The 24,787-nt window shown below is 35.9% G+C and overlaps 2 protein-coding genes across 5 annotated transcripts in view; one reads left to right on the forward strand and one right to left on the reverse strand.

Annotated features, from left to right (window-relative positions):
* LOC115448874 (sodium channel protein 60E) overlaps positions 1-22,834 on the forward strand; it is a 134,669-nt gene extending 111,835 nt beyond the window's left edge. Inside the window, exons 8-30 of one of the 4 annotated variants that reach the window (XM_037439050.1) lie at positions 6,384-6,499; positions 7,581-7,795; positions 7,922-8,066; positions 9,091-9,225; positions 9,765-9,979; positions 10,049-10,219; positions 10,371-10,564; positions 10,689-10,920; positions 11,160-11,431; positions 11,631-11,875; positions 12,799-12,891; positions 12,979-13,096; positions 13,170-13,485; positions 13,558-13,833; positions 13,902-14,198; positions 14,265-14,553; positions 14,624-14,817; positions 15,038-15,240; positions 15,655-15,927; positions 16,361-16,720; positions 17,000-17,222; positions 17,653-17,764; positions 18,699-22,834. In XM_037439050.1, the coding sequence (XP_037294947.1) occupies positions 6,384-6,499; positions 7,581-7,795; positions 7,922-8,066; positions 9,091-9,225; positions 9,765-9,979; positions 10,049-10,219; positions 10,371-10,564; positions 10,689-10,920; positions 11,160-11,431; positions 11,631-11,875; positions 12,799-12,891; positions 12,979-13,096; positions 13,170-13,485; positions 13,558-13,833; positions 13,902-14,198; positions 14,265-14,553; positions 14,624-14,817; positions 15,038-15,240; positions 15,655-15,927; positions 16,361-16,720; positions 17,000-17,222; positions 17,653-17,764; positions 18,699-18,901 (4,897 nt within the window). In that variant the 3' untranslated portion in view covers positions 18,902-22,834. Of the gene's footprint in view, positions 1-6,383; positions 6,500-7,580; positions 7,796-7,921; positions 8,067-9,090; positions 9,226-9,764; positions 9,980-10,048; positions 10,220-10,370; positions 10,565-10,688; positions 10,921-11,159; positions 11,432-11,630; positions 11,876-12,798; positions 13,097-13,169; positions 13,486-13,557; positions 13,834-13,901; positions 14,199-14,264; positions 14,554-14,623; positions 14,818-15,037; positions 15,241-15,654; positions 15,928-16,360; positions 16,721-16,999; positions 17,223-17,652; positions 17,773-18,698 lie in introns of all 4 variants that reach the window. The other 3 variants (XM_037439049.1, XM_037439052.1, XM_037439051.1) reach the window with 3 other exon arrangements.
* Positions 22,835-23,274: 440 nt separating this feature from the next.
* On the reverse strand, positions 23,275-24,700 carry LOC115448875 (NADH dehydrogenase [ubiquinone] iron-sulfur protein 4, mitochondrial). Its single transcript, XM_030176464.2, has 3 exons — positions 24,499-24,700; positions 24,242-24,398; positions 23,275-23,715 (listed from the first exon to the last, which is right to left on the reverse strand). The coding sequence occupies exons 1-3, from the start codon at positions 24,549-24,551 to the stop codon at positions 23,359-23,361; spliced, it is 567 nt and encodes a 188-aa protein (XP_030032324.1). The 5' UTR covers positions 24,552-24,700; the 3' UTR covers positions 23,275-23,358.
* Positions 24,701-24,787: the final 87 nt, after the last annotated feature.

Below are 24,787 nucleotides of genomic sequence, written 5' to 3' on the forward strand. Positions count from 1 at the left end.
AGAATATCAGTGAGACATGTTGAAAAATTGCGTTACATTGACTCTACATTGAAGTGAGATAATGGAATACGTAGATTTGAAATAAAGTTTACACGCATTTTCCAAACTTTGCTTCAACTTAGTAGATGGTAAATTTAATTCGATATACCGCACATAACAGAAACAATATAACTTCGCTTAACATCTCTCTCCCAATTCTGAACTTCGCAAATTGACGTTCATTCAATGTGGGCGCAGTTTTAATTACCGAGCAGTATTTATGTTATAATTTCAAGTGAATAATTACTATGTTGCAAGTCTCTTGTATAGGAAAGCCTGTAAGAATTTCGGACAGGCAGCTGTGTGAACAATTTTGTGTTTCAGTATATAAGACAGTGAAGCCAGTGTTGTTACTAGTCATTATGAGATTCCTAATGTCTAAGAATAACGAGCGCAGTTCAAAGCTAAGCAAACTTTAAGAATTTAAAATTCTTGGTGATTTTGTTAGGGTTTATAGTTGTTGGCTCTTACTCCCATGCGAGGCACGTTTTCGTCCCATAGATCGTTTGTAAAAAAGTATGTATAAGCCCCTGATTATTGTCTAAATAAAAATATGTTACAATAATAAATGTTACCCATAATATACATAGGGCAAAGACCTTCCGAACATGTAAAAAATCTGAAATAAACCGAAATGGAATCGCGGATTAAAATTCACGTTTATATATCAGATATGATTCCTTAATCCGCAAATATTATTATAGAGTAAAACAAAACGATACGCGAAAATGGCCGCATTTAAACGTTTAAAATGCAACCAACAGTTACAGATGGAATTTCATATCAATAAATGTTGAACGTATTTCGACACAAAGGGATATAAACATGAATGCATAACTGTATCGATGTTGACAACAAATATGCTTTGAGCTGTGTCACATAAAATTGATGTTCAGTTTGATTATTCTTAGTAAACACAACAATTTATATGTATGATATAATAATATTTGCGATTGCCAACTCGTTTTAAACAAGAGTCAAAAACAAATCTCGTAAAATATTAATTACTTTGATTTATGAGTTTGAAGCCGAAAAATTTCAAGTACTTTACATAAAAAAAAATATATTTAGAAAGAGCTCCAGAACTGATCGCAGAAATGACCTCAAATTGTGGCGGCTCGTTGCTCTAAGGGGCACTTGGTGTCACCGTGATTTTAAAATGACACATACCTATCTGATCAATTTAAATTGAGTTACAATTTTAAGCTCTTTTATTGCGTAAATAAGCGGCAATAGTAGCATCTAGTTGGGAGTGGAACGGACTTCCGAGACAACTGTCCGCAAGTTTAAAACCCAAGGGCACGCACCTCCTACTTTTTTTAAGTTATTTGTGTATTCTTTATGAATAATGGTTTTAATAGTGAAGAAAACAACGTGAAAATACCTGCATACATACTTGAGAGCTGAAAAGTTCTCTATAAGAATTTTAAGGGTATGTGAAGTCAGCCAAGCTGAACTAGACCACATTGTGGACTAAGGCTTAATCCTTCTCAGTAGTAAAGGAGGCGCGTGCCCAGCAGTGGGACAGTATATAATACAGGGCTGATATTATTCTTTACTGTTATTATTTGTGTAAATTTGTACCCCGATATTGGAGTTATAATAAACATCTTACTCTCTAAAAATAGTTTTCATTTATAAGAAAAGAACGGACGTGCAAACAAGATTTGATACAACAGCTGTACATTATGCAACAGCGGATTCGCTTGTAGCAATTTATTCCAACCATTTCAATGTTATTTATCTATGGATATAACTTGGGATTAGCAACTGACGAAGGATTGCAGAATTGTTATCTAAATTTTATTATCTTTTGTAGTGTTTCAACCAGTTTTATCTCTAATCAGGCTAAAAATAAATGTTTGTATTAATATATTTTATAGAATACTAGCTTTTGCCCGCGGCTCCGCTCGCGTTATAAAGTTTTTCAGGCAAAAGTTTTCCGTTATAAAAGTCACGCTGTATAATTTCCTGGGAGCCTATGTTCTTCCCAGGGTCTCAAACTGTCTCCATACCAAATGTCATCTTAATACGTTGGGTAGTTTTTGAGTTTAACACGTTCAGGCAGACAGATGCAGCGGGGGACTTTGGTTTATAATATATTTTTGTAGAACTTTTTAAGAGGAACAATCCCGTCATACATTATTGTTGAATTACTTTAACCGTTTACGCAGCGCACGCAGCGGATGCTCTAAAAACTAATTAATACATTTTCCCCGTTTTTGCAACATGTTTCATTACTGCTACGCTCCTATTGGTCATAGCGTGATGATATATAGCCTATAGCACTCTAGAAACAAAGGTCTATCCAACACAAAAATATTTTTCAGTTCAAACCGGTTGTTCCTGAGATTAGCCATTACTGCTCCGCTCCTATTAGTCATAGCGTGATGATATATAGCCTATAGCACTCCACAAATAAAGGGCTATTCAACACAAAAATATTTTTTCAGTTCGAACCGGTAGTTCCTGAGATTAGCTACCACTGCTTCGCTCCCATTGGGTATAGCGTGATGATATATAGCCTATAGCACTCCATGACCAAAGGGCTATCCAACACAAAAGAATTTTTAAATTTGAACCGGTAGTTCCTGAGATTAGCTATTACTGCTCCGCTCCCATTGGGTATAGCGTGATGATATATAGCCTATAGCACTCCACGACCAAAGGGTTATCCAACACAAAAAGAATTTTTCAATTTGAACCGGTAGTTCCTGAGATTAGCTATTACTGCTCCGCTCCCATTGGGTATAGCGTGATGATATATAGCCTATAGCACTCCACGACTAAAGGGTTATCCAACACAAAAAGAATTTTTCAATTTGAACCGGTAGTTCCTGAGATTAGCTATTACTGCTCCGCTCCCATTGGTTATAGCGTGATGATATATAGCCTATAGCACTCCACGACCAAAGGGCTATCCAACACAAAAAGAATTTTTCAATTTGAACCGGTAGTTCCTGAGATTAGCTATTACTGCTCCGCTCCTATCGGGTATAGCGTGATGATATATAGCCTATAGCACTCCACGAACATAGGGCTATCCAACGCAAAAAGAATTTTTCAGTTTGGACCGCTAGTTCCTGAGATTAGCCATTACTGCCCCGCTCCTATCGGGTATAGCGTGATGATATATAGCCTATAGCACTCCACGAACATAGGGCTATCCAACGCAAAAAGAATTTTTCAGTTTGGACCGGTAGTTCCTGAGATTAGCGCGTTCAAACAAACAAACAAACAAACAAACAAACAAACTCTTCAGCTTTATATAATAGTATAGAAGTATAGATGTTTGAAATGTAAACAAACTTGTCTTATTTTCATGTTTTAGGTTTTATCTTAACGTAGAGGTAAATGTGCTATTAAAATATAGAGTATTAAAATACAGAGGGATTATAGTTGTTGAATGTAGTATATTCAGTCAAATGTATATTGTTTTAACTATCAAAACATATATGTTTTAATAGATTTGTTTAATACAATACATATTCATATGTTATGTGTAGTTAGATACAAGAACCGTGTGAAACCTGTTCGAGCTATATAATATTATAGGCAAAGACTTTTACGCAACTGTATGAGGGGACTTTGTCGGTAGTAGGATATATTTATTTTTATATCCGCCCGGATAGCGACAACCGTATGTACTCAAGGTGTTAAAACCCGCCATAATGGCCTACGTGTCGCGTTCCGGGATCAGCCTGTGTATATCCGGTTCCAACAGGCCGGTATAGTTGTGTCGACTGTCGAGGGGTTATCGTCTCGCGTCAGTCGACATTCTATTAGACCCCACTCCACTTACCATCAGATGCAGTGACGTCATTATATCGTGCCCATATTAAAAAATTAGACGAGCAACGCTCGCCTGATAGTAAGCAAAACGACCCCCGTAGTAATAAGCAGTAACAAAATCATAATAATTTTTTTAATTACAAAGTACTGCCTGTTAAACCACTACCCTCCACCTTTTACCTTTAGGTTATAAGTTATAATGCCCATTAATTACGCTAGAACTGCTGCTTGGCGATAGAAACAAATGATGCGGTGGTATCTATTCATACGGACCTTTACGAGGGATACCAGTAATGTTGTCAGTTTTGAATGCCTCGCTGGCGTAGTTGTAATGCGTACGCGGTACAAGTACGACTACCGCGCTGAGGTACTGGAGCCTTATTCTCTATCTCGCACGTTATTTTGACAGTGCGTAACAAGCACGTAACACAACGCATCATGTTTAGTACTATAGAAATTTGGCTTACAGAATACCATTCCACACACATTTCTCGAAGATAACATGACACGGCCGCGTTACGCGTTTACACTATCATACAGAATAAGGGCCCTGGATTTGATTCGCAAGTCGGGCCATAAATAATTGTGACTGGATTTTTCTTTCCTAATAATTACTCAGTCGGAACCCGGAGTCACGAACTTGGCGTTGTGTTACCCACGTGCCTCGAAAAGCACGTAAAGCCGTTTGTCCTTCACCTGAACTCCCTCCGGTTATATCGGATTGCCAACACACCGGATTATCAATGAAAAAATAGAGAGTACACCAGTGTATTGTGCACTCACTTGTGTTGTGTACCTGGTTGATCTCAGTTGAGATTGTCCGCCGTAACCTGAATTCAGCTAAGAGGGATTCATTCAATGTTAACAGGCCCTGTATGTAAGTCGCCAACAATCTACTTACCGATATTTACAAGCAATATTTCGCCCCACCTGTTTGACCTAATTCAACACGCCAAGTCGACACGTCGGCAAATTTGCATGATAATAGTGTTTACCGACAGGACAGTTTAGCATAGCAAGCGGTGGCCCTATACAAGAGATTGCGTTCATTAACTTTGAATTAATGGAACTTCTTGAGGTGTTCAAGCATATGTAGATTGTTATTATAAAACGTGTGTCGCCATTTTGAATTTCTTGTGTCCCGTAAGATTTTATGAGGGAGGACTCAGTGATGCTTGCAAAAAGCTGTGTTTCGAGGTAATTTATTTATCTTTTACGTACAAGGTTTTCTGGCCGATCTGCTGACAAATTAGGTAGGAATGTGCCGCCTATGAAACTTTATTTAGAATATAAACTATGTTTTATGTTTGTTTTATGGCTACTCCACGTTAGAGGAAGAGTAAAATTTTCTATCTCAAAATAAATTTGGGCCCAAGAAGGGTAAAGAATTATAGCGTATTAAACTTATAGCATTGCTCCTTTTCAGTTAATTTGCTACCTTAAATCATCACAATCAATTTATCAACCAAATTAAATAATGTCTTCTTATGTTAACGCGAAAATCTATATATATAAAAATCAATTGCTGTTCGTTAGTCTCGCTAAAACTCGAGAACGGCTGAACCGATTTGGCTAATTTTGGTTTTGAATTATTTGTGGAAGTCCAGGGATGGATTAAACGATGACGAACATAAATAATAAATAACGGAAAATACTAAAAACGACAATATAAGTTTTCAATACAAAATGTTCCTACCTGTAAAACATTTCATGTCTTTTCTCTTTTTAGAAATAAAGAACTGTAACATATATATAGATGTATTCAGAAATAAGTCTGTTTCATAGTTGTATTATGAGGTCCGATTTCTTTGGTTTATTTTGTTCAAATACAAAACATTTCAGAAATAAATAAAGTGTAAAAGTGTCAGTGGGTTCTTAAAAATAGAAAATAAATAAATAAATTTCAAGACTATTATTAAAATCTATCATCAATTTGTCAGTGCGTGAGAACTTTATTTATCGTTATTGTCGCAAAATGCCACGGAGAAGATGACTTAGATAGTCGAAGTTAATCAAATGTACGACGAGCTACTTCACGTGCAAACCGTACTCTCGACTAGCGAGAGATAGATAATGATAACATACGTATTGTATGGCAAAATTGTGTTTCACAATAAATAACAATAATAAATGTATGTAGGTGATACAAAGTTCACCGGGTCATCTAGTTAGATATAAAAATGAAACTATTTTTCGGATTTTGTCGTGGTTTTAATATTTAAGTTTTCTCCCGACGCTTTGACGACTTCAAGACACTGTAAACTCGTTTTACGTAGATCGGATCACCAAGAACAAAAATTAAAAAAGTTGTATATTTGTAAAATGTAGGTAGATATTGTAACTTCGACTTTGAGAATGAATAACACCTCAGTCCCGTAACTATGAAGGCTTTAAAGTCTTCGAAACTTGGGACTAAACTAAAATATTAAAACCGCGCTAAAATCCGAAAAATAGTTTAATTTTAAAACCAAATTAAATCACAAATTATGAATATCTGGTTCGAAGGACCAAACTAAGATAAGTTATCTAATTCGAATGCAAATAATTTCCAGGTCTCGGTCTCGGTCCCGGTCTCGGTCGGTGACTCCGAGCACGTCGCCGCCGCCGCTGCCCGCGTTGCCGCCGCCCCCGCCCCCGCCGCACACCTTGCACCCCGACAACGCATTAGGTGAAACATTGTTGCTTTGTTTCGTGTGCCAAACGACATAATTATGCGCTGCATGTTATGGATGCCGTTTTCCGGGATTTAGGGTTGCCACATATGTGATTTGAGTTTTTTTACGACATTAAGTGAGCAATAGAATTGGTTGTAGGCAAATCAACTGCTACTGTTTTTGGACTAATAAGTTTGATATTTGAATAATTGAGGTTATTTTTATTTTTTTATTGCTTTGAATGACGAGACGAGCTTGCCGTTCGCCTGATGGTAAGCGATACGACCACCAATAAACAGTAGAAACACCATCCAACACCTTTAATTGTAAAGTATTGTTCGGTATTCCACACAACAGTGACTACACACTATAACTTGGCGGCAGAAATAGACATTGCGGTGGTACCTACCCAGGCGGACTCTCACATATGAGAGACCTACCACCACCAATCTATGAAGTCAGATTTCGCTTTTTTTTATGTAGGTATAGCTTTGTAAAAGATCCTTACAAGAAATTATTATTATGGGTGACAAATTGTGACATGAATTTACGCAGTCTTTACGAAGCGACAAATTACACATCGTTTCCAATAACATTTTGAAAAAAAATTGATCAAAAAACACATTTACTCTCTATTACTTGTTTCTAAAATATTAACATGGTTTAATTCATGAAATATGCAACAGAAAATTTATCAAAAATGCCAACCCTGTATTTGCGAGGCATTTTACGTCAGCCACCATCGCTGAAAGCAAATGACACAAATGCAATACGGGAGTACAGTATTCAATTTTGCTCACTATTGAGGTGGAAAATTTTAAAGCGAGCACTCCATCTCCGCAAACGAGACACGACACACCCGTCACGCGACCAAATTTATACTCTCTACTTTAAAACTATGCGCAGTAGAGTTCTATTCAATTCTCCATTTTATGTTACTCTATTGTTACCTTCATTCAATTTCTTTAGGTAACTGACTTTAATTACGGCCATACAAAGTAAACTGATTGTCTGACTTCTCAACGCATGAAGTAGTTATTATTATCCATAGCAATTGACATTGCTGGAACACTTACATCATTGTTACAAACTAAGGTCGCGGCATATTAAGCGCCGCTGGTCGTCAGCTAAGCGACCACAGCAACAACCGCGAGTCCTCCCTTGACGACTCCGGCGTGGTGGACGACCACGACGACGGTGAGCATACATCCGACGACCAAGCGCCACATCCGCATCCGCGTCGAACTCATCTCCTGCCTCCACCACCGCCGCATCCGCCGACGCCGATGCCAATGCCTCAAATACAGCATGTGAGTTACTGTTTATAGCTTTTTATCGTACATACTTCAACCTAAGCGGAGGATAACGTAATGTTGCTTGAATTTCTAGTAGTTTAGATAATACTACTGATACTGAAGTAAGTCATTAATCCCCAGATACAAGAAACACAAACGGAAGAGAAAAAACCAAAGCCGCCTAAAATAGAAAAGCAAAAGGAGAAGCCGAAAAAATCAGAGAAGGGCAGCATACAAGAGAAATATCCACTTAACCCAGACTACCTCAATCAGATCGTGGTGCTAGGTAAAGAACATTCTATACACTTTGCACCTTCACATATCAGTTTGGGTAATGCTATCAAGAATTATAGTAGTTGTACATAAAGGAATGGTACTTGCTAAAATGTTTGATCGCATTACACAACGTTATTTTGATTGGCACGGCTTTGACACGATGAAGCACGAACAAAACGACACTAAATTCAACCGACGCCATCACTAAAAAAGAATGAACGCTTTGCAAACACGACTGATAATGGAACAAGTGCAATCAGTAGGTTACTAAACAGAAAAATACTATAACATTAAGTAGTTTAGAAAACAATTACGGACGTAAGTTATTGGCTACTCTATTATGTGCATGATTTAAATAAAGTTCTTTTTCGATTACCACACTTCGGACTACGAAATAGGTTACAAACTTTCAGTGCTTGCGTTCTTTGCAATTTTCTATTTTTTCTCAATATCAGAAACGTGTACAGAATTTCATTAAAACTTATCGATTACTAGTGCCTTAAGTAGGTATTTTTTCTTCTTAATTTTTCTAACCATTCACTCTGTTTCAATTTACATTTGCAAACAGATATTTTCTTTGGATTTCAGAAATATTATGTAAGATTTCCCTTTAATTTTTAAATATTCCTTAATATAAGCTGCTTGACTTTGAACTGATTATGCTGCTTAGTTGGAAAATGTTTAAAGTTCTTATTCAAGTGGCTTTACGTAATATATTATAGTGGCTTGGAGAATCTTTACACCGACATTTACTTCAATAATGATTTAAAAAGCCACGAAATAGTAGATACAGCAATTACATATTTTGCAATTTTAGGTACTGCTGACTAATAAGAAATAATTATTTTGCTCAATTTGCTAGCCTGTTTTCCCGATACAGGTGCCTGGTTCTAAAAAGTAAAAGCCGAGCAAACTGATTATTTCAATAGTGATGACATTCACAAGTAGCTTCAGTTCTCAATGGACGACACGTCATTGAGCATTTCGATTCGACACTATTGCAATTTCGCTTCTACCCTCATTAATATCGTCAGGGGCGGACTGGCCATACAAGCGCGCGCCCGACCTCCCGCAAGCGGAGACGACGAAAATTAATGAGCTCAGTTTATTGGCAGCAACGCACAAAACTCATATGGGCAATTACGAGCAAAATTGCACTTACTTCACAGGTTAGTAAATCAGACGCCAAAGCTTCTCTCCCCAGTCCACCCCTGTTCCCCACAGGAAGACTGCAGGGTGACTTTGCGATTGGCTGATTAGCTGTCGTCTCGTCAACGTGTTACGAATCGCATTAAAGTATCTTTGTATAGACTGTTATATATTTCAATTTAACATGACTCTAACTTTTATGCGATTCCACAAGGGAACCATCAAAATTTAAGTCAAGACTTTGAGAATACCACTTTACTGGTAAATTGCACCGGTTCAACACTTTTCAAAATTACTTATTGGCATATCAAAACTTTTACTTATCGTGCTGGTTTTCCTTGCATTTTAATGCAATTTTCCTGCACAACTTTAGTCCCGATTCTCCGCTTTCGTTTGCATGAACTTTGTATTTATCTATTATTGATATATAGATTAACATTGCAAAAAGCTTTGCATTGAAACTTAAATTGCTCACAACGCTTCTTGCTGTGTCTGTATCTTCGTTCTGTGTTAAAATAGTTTTTTTAACAACCAATTAAACATCTGAATTTGATCGCAGATGAACTCGTGGACAGAAATTGCGAGTGTTGCGTCACATGTTGCATAGACTATGAGGGCTGGCTTCAATTCCAGAACTGCTTGTATGGAATCGTCAAGGACCCGTTATTTGAGTTGTTTATCACGACATGCATCGTTTTGAACACTCTCTTCCTCGCCTTAGAACATCATGGTATGAGCGAGAACGTTAGACAAGCTTTAGACATAGGAAATAAGGTAATTGTTTTAATAATTCTAGAATAAGTTGAATTCTGAAATGTGTTTTTAATTCTCAATGTTTTCCAGGTATTTACGTCAATATTTACCCTTGAGTGTATAATGAAAGTAATGGCGATGAGCAAAGATTTCTTTGCCTGTGGATGGAACATATTCGACTTAATTATAGTGTCGGCGAGTCTTCTGGACCTCATATTCGAGCTGGTTGACGGCCTATCTGTCTTGAGAGGCCTTCGGTTGGTAAGTAAACTTCTTTTGTAAAATAGTTTATCACCTGATATAAGACATACTTTATAATGTAACTTGACAAAGTATTCCATATCAGCTGTTTCACAAATTGTGATAATCATGATTATGACGTAATGAATGTTAATATAAAGACTTGTTTCAGTTGCGAGTGTTAAAGCTAGCTCAGTCATGGACTACAATGAAAGTGTTGTTGAGTATTATTATATCGACTATCGGTGCTCTCGGTAATTTGACGTTCGTGTTAGTGATAGTTATATATATTTTCGCTGTCATCGGCATGCAGTTGTTCTCTAAGTCTTACACACCTGATAAGTTCGACCCAGACCCTGTGCCTAGGTAAGTGCATTCGTTTTTAACAGGTAACAACCAAAATTTATTCCAAAATATTCAGACATCAAATATTTTGATCCGTTTTTGATTTCTTCTAATACCTTTGTATGAATTCGATTGCATGTTAAAGGTGGAACTTCAACGATTTCTTCCATTCGTTCATGATGATATTCCGGATCCTGTGCGGTGAGTGGATCGAGCCGCTATGGGACTGCATGCGAGCGGAGCAGGCCAGCGGCGCCGAGAGCTGTTTCTTCATATTCCTACCCGCGCTCGTTATGGGGAATTTCATGGTGCTCAACCTCTTCCTTGCCTTGCTGCTCAATAGCTTTAACAGTGAAGAACTTAAAAATAAAAAGGAGGTATATGTCTCTAGTGGTCATCTCATTATTTAATTATTATTCATTACCGACAATTGTAATAAAGGTATTATAGTAAATTTTGCGAAACTAAAAGTTGTATTTGCTATAGGTACTATCACTATGTTATACTCTTGCTATTCGTCAGACTGCTAAATCAAATCTACAAAATAGTTTAATGTTTCCGGCAGATGTTTAGTTATCAGAAGAAACTACATATTAATTTTGTAATCACATTTCAGGAAGTTGGCGAAGACTCAAAATTAGCTAAAAGCTTCGATAGAATACGTTCTATAGTAAGAAAAAAAGGTTTCCTTATATCTAGAAGCAAAGAGACTGAAAAAAAATCTAAGTTAGAAGAGCTAGTTAATGAATTTATGTTACAACAACGCGCCCTGAAAGAGAAGAAGGCGTCGATACCCAGCGAGCAGAGATACTCGTCTTCAATACAGGAAACCATACTGTTTCCACATGACAATATTTATAGCCATAGTTATCAGGAAGCGTTAAATAGGTATGTTTGGATAATATATTTAAACAACGAGACCCTTATTTTAATCGCATATACTTGAATAGTTTTGGATAGATTGGTTTTATAATTCTAAATATGAATTTCACTTAAATATTAGAAACCTTAAATATCTCTCGTGATTTTCCTACAAACTGCAACTAATTCTCATAATTTTTAATGACGAAATTAACTTCATTTTCAGACCGATATCAGTAGGATCAGAGTTCGCCTATCCTCAACTTTATCAAGCAGGAAATAATTTAAATCATGGTAGTCAAGAAACGTTGAAAGACGTGAGAGATTTAGCTGCAGAACATAAAATAACTAGTATAAGAGAAGATTCTAAAGAAAATCTTGAAGACACTTCGCCTACAGAACAAGTTGCAGCTCAAAAACTGCTGAACCAAATGTCTTCGGGGTATCACACACAGCCTTCAGACTCGCGAGGTAAATTTTATTTACTTTAGCGGCGAGATTTTTAAAATTTATGATTTTTATTGAAACAGCAAATGAATATGGAGTTATATTATTTAATTTATTATCTAAAGTTTTATTAATTATATAATTTGTCCTTTAAAATATAAAAGAAATGGATGAAGTAGATTGTCTACTACATTCTAATGTTGTAACATTATTATTTACGCATAGCAGTTGTCAACATTTTAATTGATTTTTGAATTTGCCAAAAACCTACATTATTTACTTAGGACGTCTGAAGATCTGGAAGTTTTGATAATTTCTTTTACTTATAATTTTTTAGTTGACTGATTTCAGGTTATCATGTGTAAGTGTTCGGACGTAGGTCGCGATGAACCACAATTTGGATTACAGAAAATATTTTTATAAATACTTTAATTCTTTTTGTGGTCTTGGTCTTTTTTGTCAATCCAATTTTCAATCTAACCTTTTTCAAACTCTTTGTGTACGTCCATCCTTTGTCAAAATTGTTTGCCGCTCATTTCGTCTTACTATTCGGGTATACTAATAGATATTTGGCCTCTGAAGCATTGTAATGTAGTAACATTCAAAATTACACTAACGCCTTTGGGTAACGGTCAGCCATTCGCCTATCGGCAGCATGAACTCGTAATGTAGTTAACTTTGTACTAAAAAATGCTTGCAGTCCCAGCTTTGCATTTTCCACATCTTTCTGTTTCTCATATTTAGTATAAAATATTCTGGTTTCTGGAGAAATTTCACAGGTATTATAGACATATAGCTCACTACAGAAAATGTTGCTATACAAGAAAGTAAACCTAACGTAAAATATCACATGCTAGTAGACCAGTATACTAACAGTATCGCTATTTTGAATAATTCTATAACAAAATATTATGTCGATAAACATAGAAATCCTTTTCCGATTTCAGATGAAACCGAGCATTATGAAATGGCACAGCTCTCGAGTAAAACTACCCCGGAGAAAACTAGAAGGCAAACAAGGGAGCCACCAAATATTCTATGTAAGGAACCAACGACAAAACCCGATGAAGAAGACATGAAACATCCGTGGCAAACATTAGTCTCATATGTAGATGAATTAACCGTAGGTGGAAGGAAAAACTCCAAGGGTCAATACATTGATGCGATGGGGAAATTTCCAGGATTTGGTAAAAGGAAGGAACCGAAAGTACCTCAAGATTGTTTTCCTCGTCAATGCTACGATATGTGCGTTATATACGTTTAAATATTGATAAACGATGTATCGTACTATTATTTCACAATTTCTGTATTTTCGCAGGAGCTCGTGCTGGGATTCGTGTATACGGACAAAATTGGGCCAACGTTGGATGCTAATTCGCACTTTCGTTTTGCGATATGTTGACACTCCAGCCTTCGAGTGGTTTGTTTTGGTCCTAATATTCGCGTCCAGTATTACTCTGTGCTTTGAAGACATCCATCTAGAGAAGAACAAGCCTCTGAAAAAGATCCTCTACTGGACCAATTTGGGGTTCTGCATGATCTTCATAATAGAGATGTTTCTCAAGTGGATAGCATTGGGATTCTTCAGATACTTTACGAGTTTCTGGACGTTGTTAGATTTTACTATAGTTTTTGTAAGTATTGTTACGCTAAGAATTATTATAGAGTAACAAACAGTATAATAAGGTATTTTAATTCTATTACAGGTGTCAGTGTTTAGTTTATTAATAGAAGAGAATGAAAATTTAAAAGTGTTAAGATCGTTAAGGACTTTGCGTGCGTTACGACCACTGCGTGCGATATCGAGGTGGCAAGGCATGCGTATTGTTGTGAACGCTCTGATGTACGCAATCCCTAGTATATTTAACGTGTTGCTAGTCTGTTTAGTGTTTTGGTTAATTTTTTCCATAATGGGAGTACAATTTTTCGGTGGAAAGTTTTACAAATGTGTGGACGGCGATGGAGAACTGCTACCCTTAGAGGTAATTTATTAATATGCAAGCAAAAATTAAAACTTTCAAATATAATACAAATATACGTTTGCTTTCAGATAGTAAATGACAAGTGGGAGTGTAACTACAATAACTTCTCGTGGGTGAATTCAAAGATTTCGTTTGACCACGTCGGTATAGCGTACCTGGCATTATTTCAAGTGGCCACATTCGAAGGTTGGATGGAAGTGATGGCCGACGCAGTGGACGCTAGAGGCGTGGACTTGCAACCAGCACGAGAAGCAAACCTCTACGCTTATATCTACTTTGTTATATTTATCGTATGCGGATCATTCTTCACATTAAATCTATTCATAGGAGTAATCATAGATAATTTTAATATGCTCAAGAAAAAAGTAAGTGCACTATATTGCCAAATACATTTTCATATGTACTCTGTCTAATCTAGGCCTATTTTTCAGTACGAAGGTGGTGTATTAGAGATGTTCCTTACGGAAAGCCAAAAGCATTATTACACAGCTATGAAGAAACTCGGCAGAAAAAAGCCCCAAAAAGTGATAAAGAGGCCGAGGAATCAGTTTCTCGCTATGTTCTACGATTTGTCGAACTCGCGTCGTTTCGAGATAGCAATATTCGTTTTAATATTTTTAAATATGCTCACGATGGGCATCGAGCATTATGATCAACCGCATTCAGTTTTCTTTATTCTAGAAGTTAGTAATGCGTTCTTTACTACCGTCTTCGGTTTAGGTGGGTATAAAATATATTTCATAAGATTAAATATATCGATATCTATTTCAATCTCCTTTTAATATTTCAGAAGCAATAGTGAAAATCATCGGGCTAAGGTACCACTATTTCACGGTGCCTTGGAACGTTTTTGATTTTTTGTTGGTACTAGCGTCAATTTTGGGCATAGTCATGGAAGACATCATGATTGACCTGCCCATATCACCGACTCTGCTACGAGTGGTTCGAGTGTTTCGTATAGGGAGAATTTTAAGACTGATTAAAGTAAGTTTTCATAATAATCATTTTTTTTATAATATCCAAAAAATTACCAAATATTACATTGTTTGCAATTTAAAATCACAAATTTTATTTCAACTCTTATTTGATTTGGTTTTATCATTAAGGACGTCACCTTAATTCGTAACATAAGTTATGCGCTCTGAAACAATACAATATACAATCTCTTAATTTATTTGTCATCCACGACTTTATATCTTTACAGGCCGCTAAGGGCATTAGAAAATTGCTATTCGCACTAGTAGTGTCTCTACCAGCTCTGTTCAACATCGGGGCCTTGCTAGCCCTGATCACTTTTATATACGCCATCATCGGCATGTCCGTATTTGGCCATGTCAAAGAACAAGGAGCGCTGGACGACTTAGTCAACTTTCAAACATTTGGGAGAAGTATGCAGTTGCTTTTTCGGTAAGTTCTGTTTATTGTTCTAAACAACCATCTTACATTATTTCCACGGTTGAAAGGTTAATTGACTTTTTCGAAAAAAAATAACTAGGTTAAAAAACATTAAAAAGAGAATGATTTTAAATATATGAAACTTATTGTCGGTTAAGTCACTTAGCCTTTGAACTGTCGATTTATTTATTGAAAGATATAGCATGTAACATACACTGAATCAGTTATTATTGAAGCAGTCTTACATTACATGTGAATCGTCTTACGCCTATTAGAAAGAAAGAAGTTTATTGTTGGAACAAAGAAAAAAAAAAATAACACAAAATCCTACATAACATAAACAATTATTGCACCTATGGGCCTCCGATTCAACCCTACCTCCCCTCATACTGCAATATACTGTATACAACATGTCCTCTTTTCCAGTCTTATGACGTCAGCTGGCTGGAATGACGTCCTCGAATCTCTGATGATCCAGCCTCCGGAATGTGAGCCAGGGGACCATGGCCATACCAACGGCAACTGCGGCAGCCCGTTACTAGCCATCACATACTTTACTTCCTTCATCATCATCAGTTACATGATCGTCATCAATATGTACATAGCCATCATCCTCGAGAACTTCAACCAAGCACATCAAGAGGAAGAGATTGGCATCGTTGAGGATGATCTAGAGATGTTCTATATCAGATGGTCAAAGTACGTATTTGAATGTAACAACCACAAAAATATCAAGTTTGTTATATATTTTAACTGGTAATCAGGTACCTACTAAATCTTATTGTAAATACTGAGCAATTTAAACATGATTATCACAAACTGCGATAAAGCAAATCAAAGTCGGCAGACTTGTACCAATTACTCATGGCAATGACTTACTGTAATTAAATTTCGATCTATTTAAAAATTACAGAACAGAGCAAAGGTTGCTTGATATCTCACGAAATATATAAATCCTTAGAACATCATAATTCACAGTTCTAAAATGTTTTGTCTCGCTTCCTATCACATTGATTTTCACCCTACATAGCAGGACAAAACTCGATAGATGAAACTGAAACATACATATACAACGGCTATTAGTACAACTGTTAGAATATAAATATAATAACTAACCCATACATGTTTACAGGTACGACCCGCACGCAACACAATTCATAAGTTTCGCGCAACTGTCAGATTTCATAGCATCCTTAGATCCCCCGCTAGGTATATCTAAGCCCAACACAGTTGCTCTAGTCAGTTTTAATCTTCCTATCGCGAAAGGAAACAAAATCCACTGTTTAGACATCCTTCACGCTCTAGTGAAACATGTATTAGGACATGTAGAAGAAACTGAAACATTCAGACAACTACAAGAACAAATGGATATAAAATTCAAGAAGCAGTTTCCGACGAGGAAAGAATTGGAAATTGTTTCTTCTACTAGAATATGGAAAAGGGAGGATAAAGCTGCGAGGACGGTACAGCGTGCTTGGAGGGAGTACGTCAAGTAAGTTATGTACCTACTGTATGAAATTGAATAGTAACGACCAAGGAGCATTACAATACTACGGGAAGTAACGACTGTTCAAACTTGGTTCGTTGAACTTCATTCATTTCATTGCATAAAATTGAATAAAGATGTTCTTTCTACTGATTCTGCTCTTCATATACAAAATTTCATATGTAGTTCCATTAAATTCTATAATTCCCTCAATATTTACAGTTACAAAATTAGATATTATCCTAGACACACTTAAAGAATTTCTTAATCTATAATCTTCTACAGACGGAAAAATCGCAGCCCCTCAAACGAAGAAGAGAGCACTAAATGGTCACCAGGAGGCGGATGGGGTGGGCGCCTCAGCGCCTTATTGCATGTTCGCAGGGGATCGCACGCGTCCAGTAGGAAATCATCTCGGGCCTCTGACGCCTCAGACCTCAGCGACTTGGGAGGAGCATGGCTCAACCTGCCACTGCTTTTATTGCCAGGTGCTGCTCCTGGTGAACAGGTAAACTAATTTATGACTATAGATCGACTGAATTTCGGAGCACAGCTATATAAGGACGTAATGTACAGAGTAGTGGACTTAGAAAAGAATTGTTTAATGTGATTTAGCATAACGCCCAAATCCGGAATATGGGTGAGTGCTGTAAATAATTAATCATAATTTTATGATGATTTCTATGACTGCTATCCCTTCATTATTATTGGTTCACTTTCTCTATTTGGACTTTGGAATATTACTTTAGGAGAAAAATAATATAATACACATTTCCGGCTACATCAAGTCACCCGCAGCACGAGCACACACGATACACCGGACGTGCCAACGAGTCCGAAGATACGCTTTTGCTTTCCGACTCAATGTCCCGTACATTGTTTATCTTCCTGTTACAACAAAACTGCAAAATTGGTATTCCAAATGACTTTATGACTAGATGGCGACTGGGTCAGAGTCCGCGCCACCGAGACGGAGGTCCGCGTACGGTTTGCCCATATTTCTTCGCCATCAGGACGCAATGGACGAGGATGTAGGGCCGAAACGAGCAGGTTCATATGTAATGTTTTGCTTTCCGTGTCTTTTTTATTTAATTTACATTGCATTATCGACTTCACTCTGTGTGTTTGCTTCTTCAATAGTTTCATGTTCTGATTCAGTAACATTGAATGGATGTTTTTTCATATTAATGTTTTCGATATTATCTTCAAACACACAGAATGTGATTCATACATCATTGTATGTTTGAATAAGCATTGCTATGTTCGTTTGGTCAATGTTGGATACATAGATTTTTCATTTAAACCATGTGTCTTGTTCCCAGTGTTTAGATGGTGGATTATTTCGATTGGCATTATACCGGGATTCTAGAATAATCCTGGATAAAATTCTTAACGGTTATTAGCTTTTGCATGATGGCTTCCTCGACCATTTTTATCGCTTGTGTGTTGGCTATTGTGATACGTTAATTCCCGTGTAGTGAATAGTGCCTTTACAGTGTGTCCTTCACTTTTAATGCTTCTCAGGAATTCGTAAGTAAGATTTTTCATTCTGGGTTACGGTAACTCGTACATTATTAACGTAGACTCTGCCAAATTAATTTTTTATAATGAGCGTGACATTAGAGCTTGGCATTATATAAAACATAGCGTGTTTCATGCATCAACTTAGAGATATAAACTATTTTTTGTACGTTACGTAAGTTTTGGGTAAATTCGATAATTTTACATAAATTCAACAACATATAAAACACGATGAATTCTCTTACCATAGTTTAGTCCAATTAATTTTGATATATTTAGACACATTACACACTAAGAATTAGATACGATGCAAATTCTTTCCAATTTCTCAGGGAATGCTTAAAAACCAGCAATGCCTTTGATCACGTCAAAATAATATCACTGCACAGACTCAAGACATGCCAGGTTACAATCAAAAATGAATCTTCACGTAGGGACAATTAATTTGTGGATTTAATTCCAGGTTCCCTTCGTCTGACGTCACGGCGAAATTCGGCCCGACGGCCCACCCCGCCGGCACGCGCCCGCACTCCTTCCCCACACGCTAACAGCGAGGTAAGCATACTAGTGACTGAAGCGTCACCGGACGCGGCGCCGCCCCCTCCCGCGCCGCCGACAGTCGTCAGGGTCCTGGTGCACAGGGAGAGCGACGAGCAACCCAGCTGATCCACGACTGACGAGCTCGTCGAGGCTCAGTCCAACGAACTTTAAATGACTATCAAACGCTTACCGCACGGCTGTTATCGTCCTTGTGTGCGTGCAACACGATATTGGCGTTCGGTGGCGCCAATTGAATTGTGATTTTAATTAAGCCACCATTGTTTAAATCGAGATGAACTGTCACAATCGTGTATATACAATTATTAGTTTAGTGAGCGACGGAGAAAATCCTAGTGAAAAAGGAAACCCGTGCCTATTTATCTCGATTCGTATGTTAGTTAATAATCTTCAGATACAATAACCGGGAACTTCCAATGTTGTTGCAATAAGATTTTTATCAAATTTCGTCGATTCAGATAAGCTTAATATGAAAAAAATGTAAGAAAATTAAACACGCTGTTAGTTCTTGCAAGAAATTTTGTAGCGTTACACTTTATTAGATAATGCTGATGTCGATTCTTAGATCATAGAAAGGTAAACTTTACAATAAGAGGCTCAATTAAAATAAATTTCTTAATATTATAATCATTACACATTCTTTGAAAAATCGATTCACTGAAATCGATGTTTATAGTTATCGATATCAGAATAAATCGTTTATCTTTCTATGATTCGGAACTGAAAGATTGCCATTTCAATTCGTTTGTATAAGTAGTTCCGCTATTTAAGACCAGTCTCCAAAAAATGGTTGTAAATGAAGTTGTTATTGTAAATAGTACGCATAATAAACGACTGATAGTGTTGCACCATGTCGAACTTGTTTAATTAACAAAAAATGTAAGCGAAATATTAGAGAGAGTGTAATAGGGAACGGCGAGAATTCATTGAGTAACATATAATTTATAATAATTATTGAGAATGTGCCGAGTAAAATCCCTAGACAAATACTTAAGGTTCTTAAGATATTGCGTTTTTTTTAAGATTTATATTTTTTCAAATACTGAAGTACTGGTTATTCATTAAAAATATATTTGCTTTGGTATAGTTTTGTTGCTCGATAAGTGAATATAATTACAGTCAAAAAGCACACATATATTCGTCCCCAATTCGCCTATAGATATATAGAACGTCATAATATTTTTAAATTAGTAATTTAATATTTGTTGAAAAAGAAAAACTGAATATTAGTTAATTTATTTTAACTCTAACTCCAATTAAATGTTTTGCTTTTTAAAAAGGATCACTCGGCACGTGAGTCTAATTTTCAAAATCTAGAAATTACCTTATTAAAAATAGCAGGACACATTTTGTAACATACGATAGATTAAATACAACATGTTGTTAAACTTATGAATATGACAAATTACGTATAAATTGTTTGAACTTATTCTAAATGAAATAGAGTCACGAAATTGCTCCAAATAGTATACAATAAGAGGACATATGTAATTTTCTTCTATATAAAATTAAGAAATTAATGCAAATTTATATGCATACAATAAACGGTAGACATTTAAGATATATATTTATAATGAACCACTGTTAACGAAAGAGTCAATTTAGAAGAAAAACCTTTTTGAAATCATTAAAGGTAGTGTCTAGATTTTTTTAAACATAGTGCCTCCCAAGTTAACTAAGGATTACGTCTGAGTAAAACACGGTATTTTTAATCGCATAAATTATAAAAAAATCACGTTATCAGTTTAATAGAAAATTAGTAGTCGTATATTTTACTGCTGTGGCTTCTTGCAAAAAAACATACACTTAATTCTTTACAGTACACGAGCCTTGAAGCTATTTCAAAGCATACATTTGGGTGAGGTTTACGGCAAACTACACAAATATTCTACAAAATCATTAGAGTTTAATTTACGACACTTTCATTAACTTTAATAATCAACGTACAAACACATTTCTAGAACAATTTTGTAACGTTTAGATTGTATTAATTAAATTTGTTATGCTTGACGCTTGCTGATTTTTTCGGCATTTCAATTTCTTACGAATTGGAAATCTCAATAGCTTAAATGAAATGTAGAGAATTATATGAAAATAGAAAAAAAATATGCGCATAAATTCGCTATGTTGATTCGCACAAATGTCAGTAGTACCATAGATAAGTTGTAAAAATGATACAAAATAACTACTGTTAATTATAAATTCAGTTACAAAAGACAATATTTTACCAACTATAGATGTGTATAATTTTCATGCTACGGCTTATTGGCCTTTAGCTGACATCAAAGCGAATTTTGCTGTTAATGTTTTTTGTATCCCTTTATATAAGTTCATTTACGCTAGTGCCATATTTTCGATTTAGCCCGTCCATGATTATTTTTATATCCTTAGCTGCCGCGGGTAGCTGGTAACGCAGGCGTAGACGCACTAAGTGCTTGTTATTCACCGAAGACGAGCGGAGTTGAAGCGAAGACTCTAAGCACATTTGCATACGATTGGTATTCTTTTATCAAAAAAAAACATAAGGCCCTGCGTCCATTAGCGGGACGATTTGGCAGGGGATTAAAAAAAAACAACCATAATGCTCTGCGTCCATTAGCGAGACAACTCAGCAAGGATTTATGTCACGAATAGTTATATTGGTTAAAACTAGGTTAAAAATTGGAGAACATTACATTTAAACTTTCGTTGTAACTACAAAATAAATAAGTATGCTTGAGGATACCGATAAAATTCATAATTACCACGACAAAGGATTCCTTACTATACCGACCCAGTAGACGACGCCGGGTCTACATTACTAAACTGGTCCTTTACGAGTACTTAATGCATAACCGCCGCCACTCCGTACGTCATCGTGGAACCTAAATTGTTTTTTACTCGTATGTCTAGACAATTCGTTTTAATTCATAAAATAGCGTTGCATAGCTTTTTAAGAATTTTAAAATTCATTAGAAATATACCTCAACCTTTAAATTTCTAATCCAATAACATCTCAATTTAGCAAGGACCAAGAACGTCTATTACTTTAAAATTTTATCTCGATTTACTAATGAATCTTGACCAAGACCCTTTTGAATTTCTTTGTACGTAGTTTTTCGAGGGCTATATTGAATTCTAGTGTTAGACGCCGACACATTGTGCCACTTCGCTTTATAAAAACAAAAATTTACACGACTTGCTTACGACTATGTCCTTTCTTACTTCAATACCTAACAATCCACACTAACGTTTTGAATTTTAAAATGGGAAAGCGTAAAGTTCTAATAAATTAGATATTTTAGAGTTCATTACTATGTAAATAGGAGGGGGAAAAGGGAACGCAATAATTTTTCATAATTCTCTAGCGTTATATATTCAAGAGGTCGTAAGAGTTAATTTTTATTTAATGTACTATGTACATGTAAAACTATTGTAGTTAGTGAAATTGCAATATTACTGGTAAGGACAAACATCATCCACGTACGCAGCCTACGCCACTTATTAAAGAAATCCGGTAACTTCATTACATGAAAACCTAAGGCAAAAATATAGTCAGAGGGCCTTATTCCGTCTACGGGGGCTAGTCCGTCTTTTTACAATTAACGGCGTTCTATTTGAAGATCAGCTTTGATAGCCGTTTAGGTAAATAGGGGATTATTTAACTATTTTACCTGTATGGTTATAAAGCTATCCTTCGATTAAAACACCCGTAATTGCAAAAAGACGGACTAGCCCTCATAGACGGAATAGGGCAAACCTAACCAATCTACTTATAGTATGACTTGAGATTCTGTTGCATATGATAAGTATATTCCTTACTTATAAGTTTTGATGTAATTAAAGGATGTAAATGTTGTTGCATACGTTGCGTACGTGGTACAAATATGTCCTCACCTTAAGCATGTGTTGAAAACTGTTCGATTTATGTAATATATGTTCGGATTTGTATAATATGTAAATAAACATTTTAAGTGAGACCTGCGAAATATGATTTCCTTCCGAGGTACAAAATATAAACTAACCATGTTGACAACTATGATTAAACGAAAATATAGAAAATTTGACGTTTTATTTACCCAATACTTGGCACTTTTGTAAAATAATTTCGTTTTTATGTAAAGAATATAAATACATTAAGAACTAAAAAATTCAGCACTTATATCATACCACCCAGTTACAAGGCAACCACGATATAAGAACATTTATATCCAACAATAGGAATTAGGACCTGGTATCCACCTTCCATTCTTAGTATTTTGTAATTATTGAATGGGAATGCACAAGGAATGAATACTTATAAATCAATACAGTTGGCACTATGAATAATTTAGATTAGAATCATTACTGTGTTTTATCCCTAATGGATAATCATAAATAAAATGAAAAACGTAATAATATTTTTAAGTACCAAGTTATGCTAGTCAGCATTATTGAGGATAGTAATATAAAACCATAAAATAAAAGAAAAATATTATTATTACATCAATAAAACTCCCACGTATTCTTGCCATATATTCAACTCATGAAATTCTCTAACAAAGGTCTATAGTAATAAAATTAACAAAATAATTTATACCAACATTTCACTTCGTTGAGACTCGTGTACGACGGTTCCATGAGAAGTTGACACCATAGTTCTTAGGTTTGAACTGCTTCTCCGTCTTTGGTATGTCCAAATACCAGATCCAACCGTTCTTCTCGCAATGCTCAATGGCCTCATCTGGTGAGGAGAACTGTACCTTCATGTTTGAGAGAGGGTCGCCAGTGGATGTCCAGCCCATGAGAGGGTTCTCCCAACGCTGGCGCGTGTCAAACTCCATTTCCCAATGATGGATGTTGTTAGTGCCGCTCTGCATCGCATTTTTGGCTGGTTGGTAGATACGGACCCTGCGAGTTTTAACATGTTCCTCGGGTACGCCAGTGATGGGTGATAAGTCCACCTGAAAAATTAAAAAAATAATTTATCAGTCTTAACAAAGATTTTATGAAGGAAAAAATTAAACAAAATGTACCACCAAATACCAAATATACAACAAAATATAATTTTAGATAAAAAATTATATGAGGCATGTTTATGAAATAAATGGAATTGTATCTCCATACATATACTGACATTAGACAACCTAAATAATTCATAACCACAGAACTTGCCAGCAACAATAAGTTGTGATAAGCCGAAACATCAAAGATGTAAATTTAAAGATTATTTAAAGAGTAACATTAATTTCCTATTCGATAGTGCTTCCAATTTGTTGGGACTGGCTGTATCGTTTTTACGACAATTCTTTCGATGTCAAGTTTGAAAAGCAGAAGACAGATGCTATTTACACATATAAAAAAGTGTCTGACCCAATAATTATGAAAACAAATATAGCTTATACCAATGGAATCAACATACAAAAACTATCCATAGTGCTTATCACGTCCATATTTTACTTCAAATCACTTCATAAATGGGGATCTCACCTTTACAGGGACAACGATGGCGGTGTCAAGAGCTTTTCTCTCTTTCGCTTTCTCAGGAAGAGTTAGCACCGACTCATTATCAATTATTGGAGCCTCCTTGCGAGAGGTTGGATCACCAGCTAAACGAGTGGCACTGGTTGAGAACGCAGGCAAAGATCTGAAGAATAAAACGAAGTTTTAGATAATAACCACACAATTTGACATCTTGAAACTGCGTATAAGATTTGAACAGGATTATAGATAAGTTAACAAATTACCTCGATAGTTGACTTCGAGTCAAATTCGCCGTATGGCTGATCACTTTAAACATGGTTTGTTTTTACGTAACTCTATGAATTGAAAATAATTCCGAGTTTCGATCTGAAGTTTAGATGAAAAACTTGACAGTTGACACTTGTCAGCGATGACAGATGACCACAGACGCAATAATTATTGTTGTTCCTGTTTTGAACTTGGTTTTGAATGTATCGACTATCAAATTCACTACGAAATTCATAGAGATTCCTGATACCACATAATTATAAATGAAATTTAAAACGTTTAAAC

This window comes from Manduca sexta, chromosome 16 (genome assembly GCF_014839805.1).
Source record: "Manduca sexta isolate Smith_Timp_Sample1 chromosome 16, JHU_Msex_v1.0, whole genome shotgun sequence".
Taxonomy (NCBI): domain Eukaryota; kingdom Metazoa; phylum Arthropoda; class Insecta; order Lepidoptera; family Sphingidae; genus Manduca; species Manduca sexta.

Bases quoted from the DNA above. Each gene is read 5' to 3' on its own strand.
- LOC115448875 (XM_030176464.2), bottom strand. From the start codon at position 24,551: ATGTTTAAAGTGATCAGCCATACGGCGAATTTGACTCGAAGTCAACTA. The intron at 24,399-24,498 runs GTAATTTGTTAA...TTTATTCTTCAG, and splicing joins ACTCGAAGTCAACTATCGAG to ATCTTTGCCTGCGTTCTCAA. The intron at 23,716-24,241 runs GTGAGATCCCCA...TTAATTTTTCAG, and splicing joins CCATCGTTGTCCCTGTAAAG to GTGGACTTATCACCCATCAC.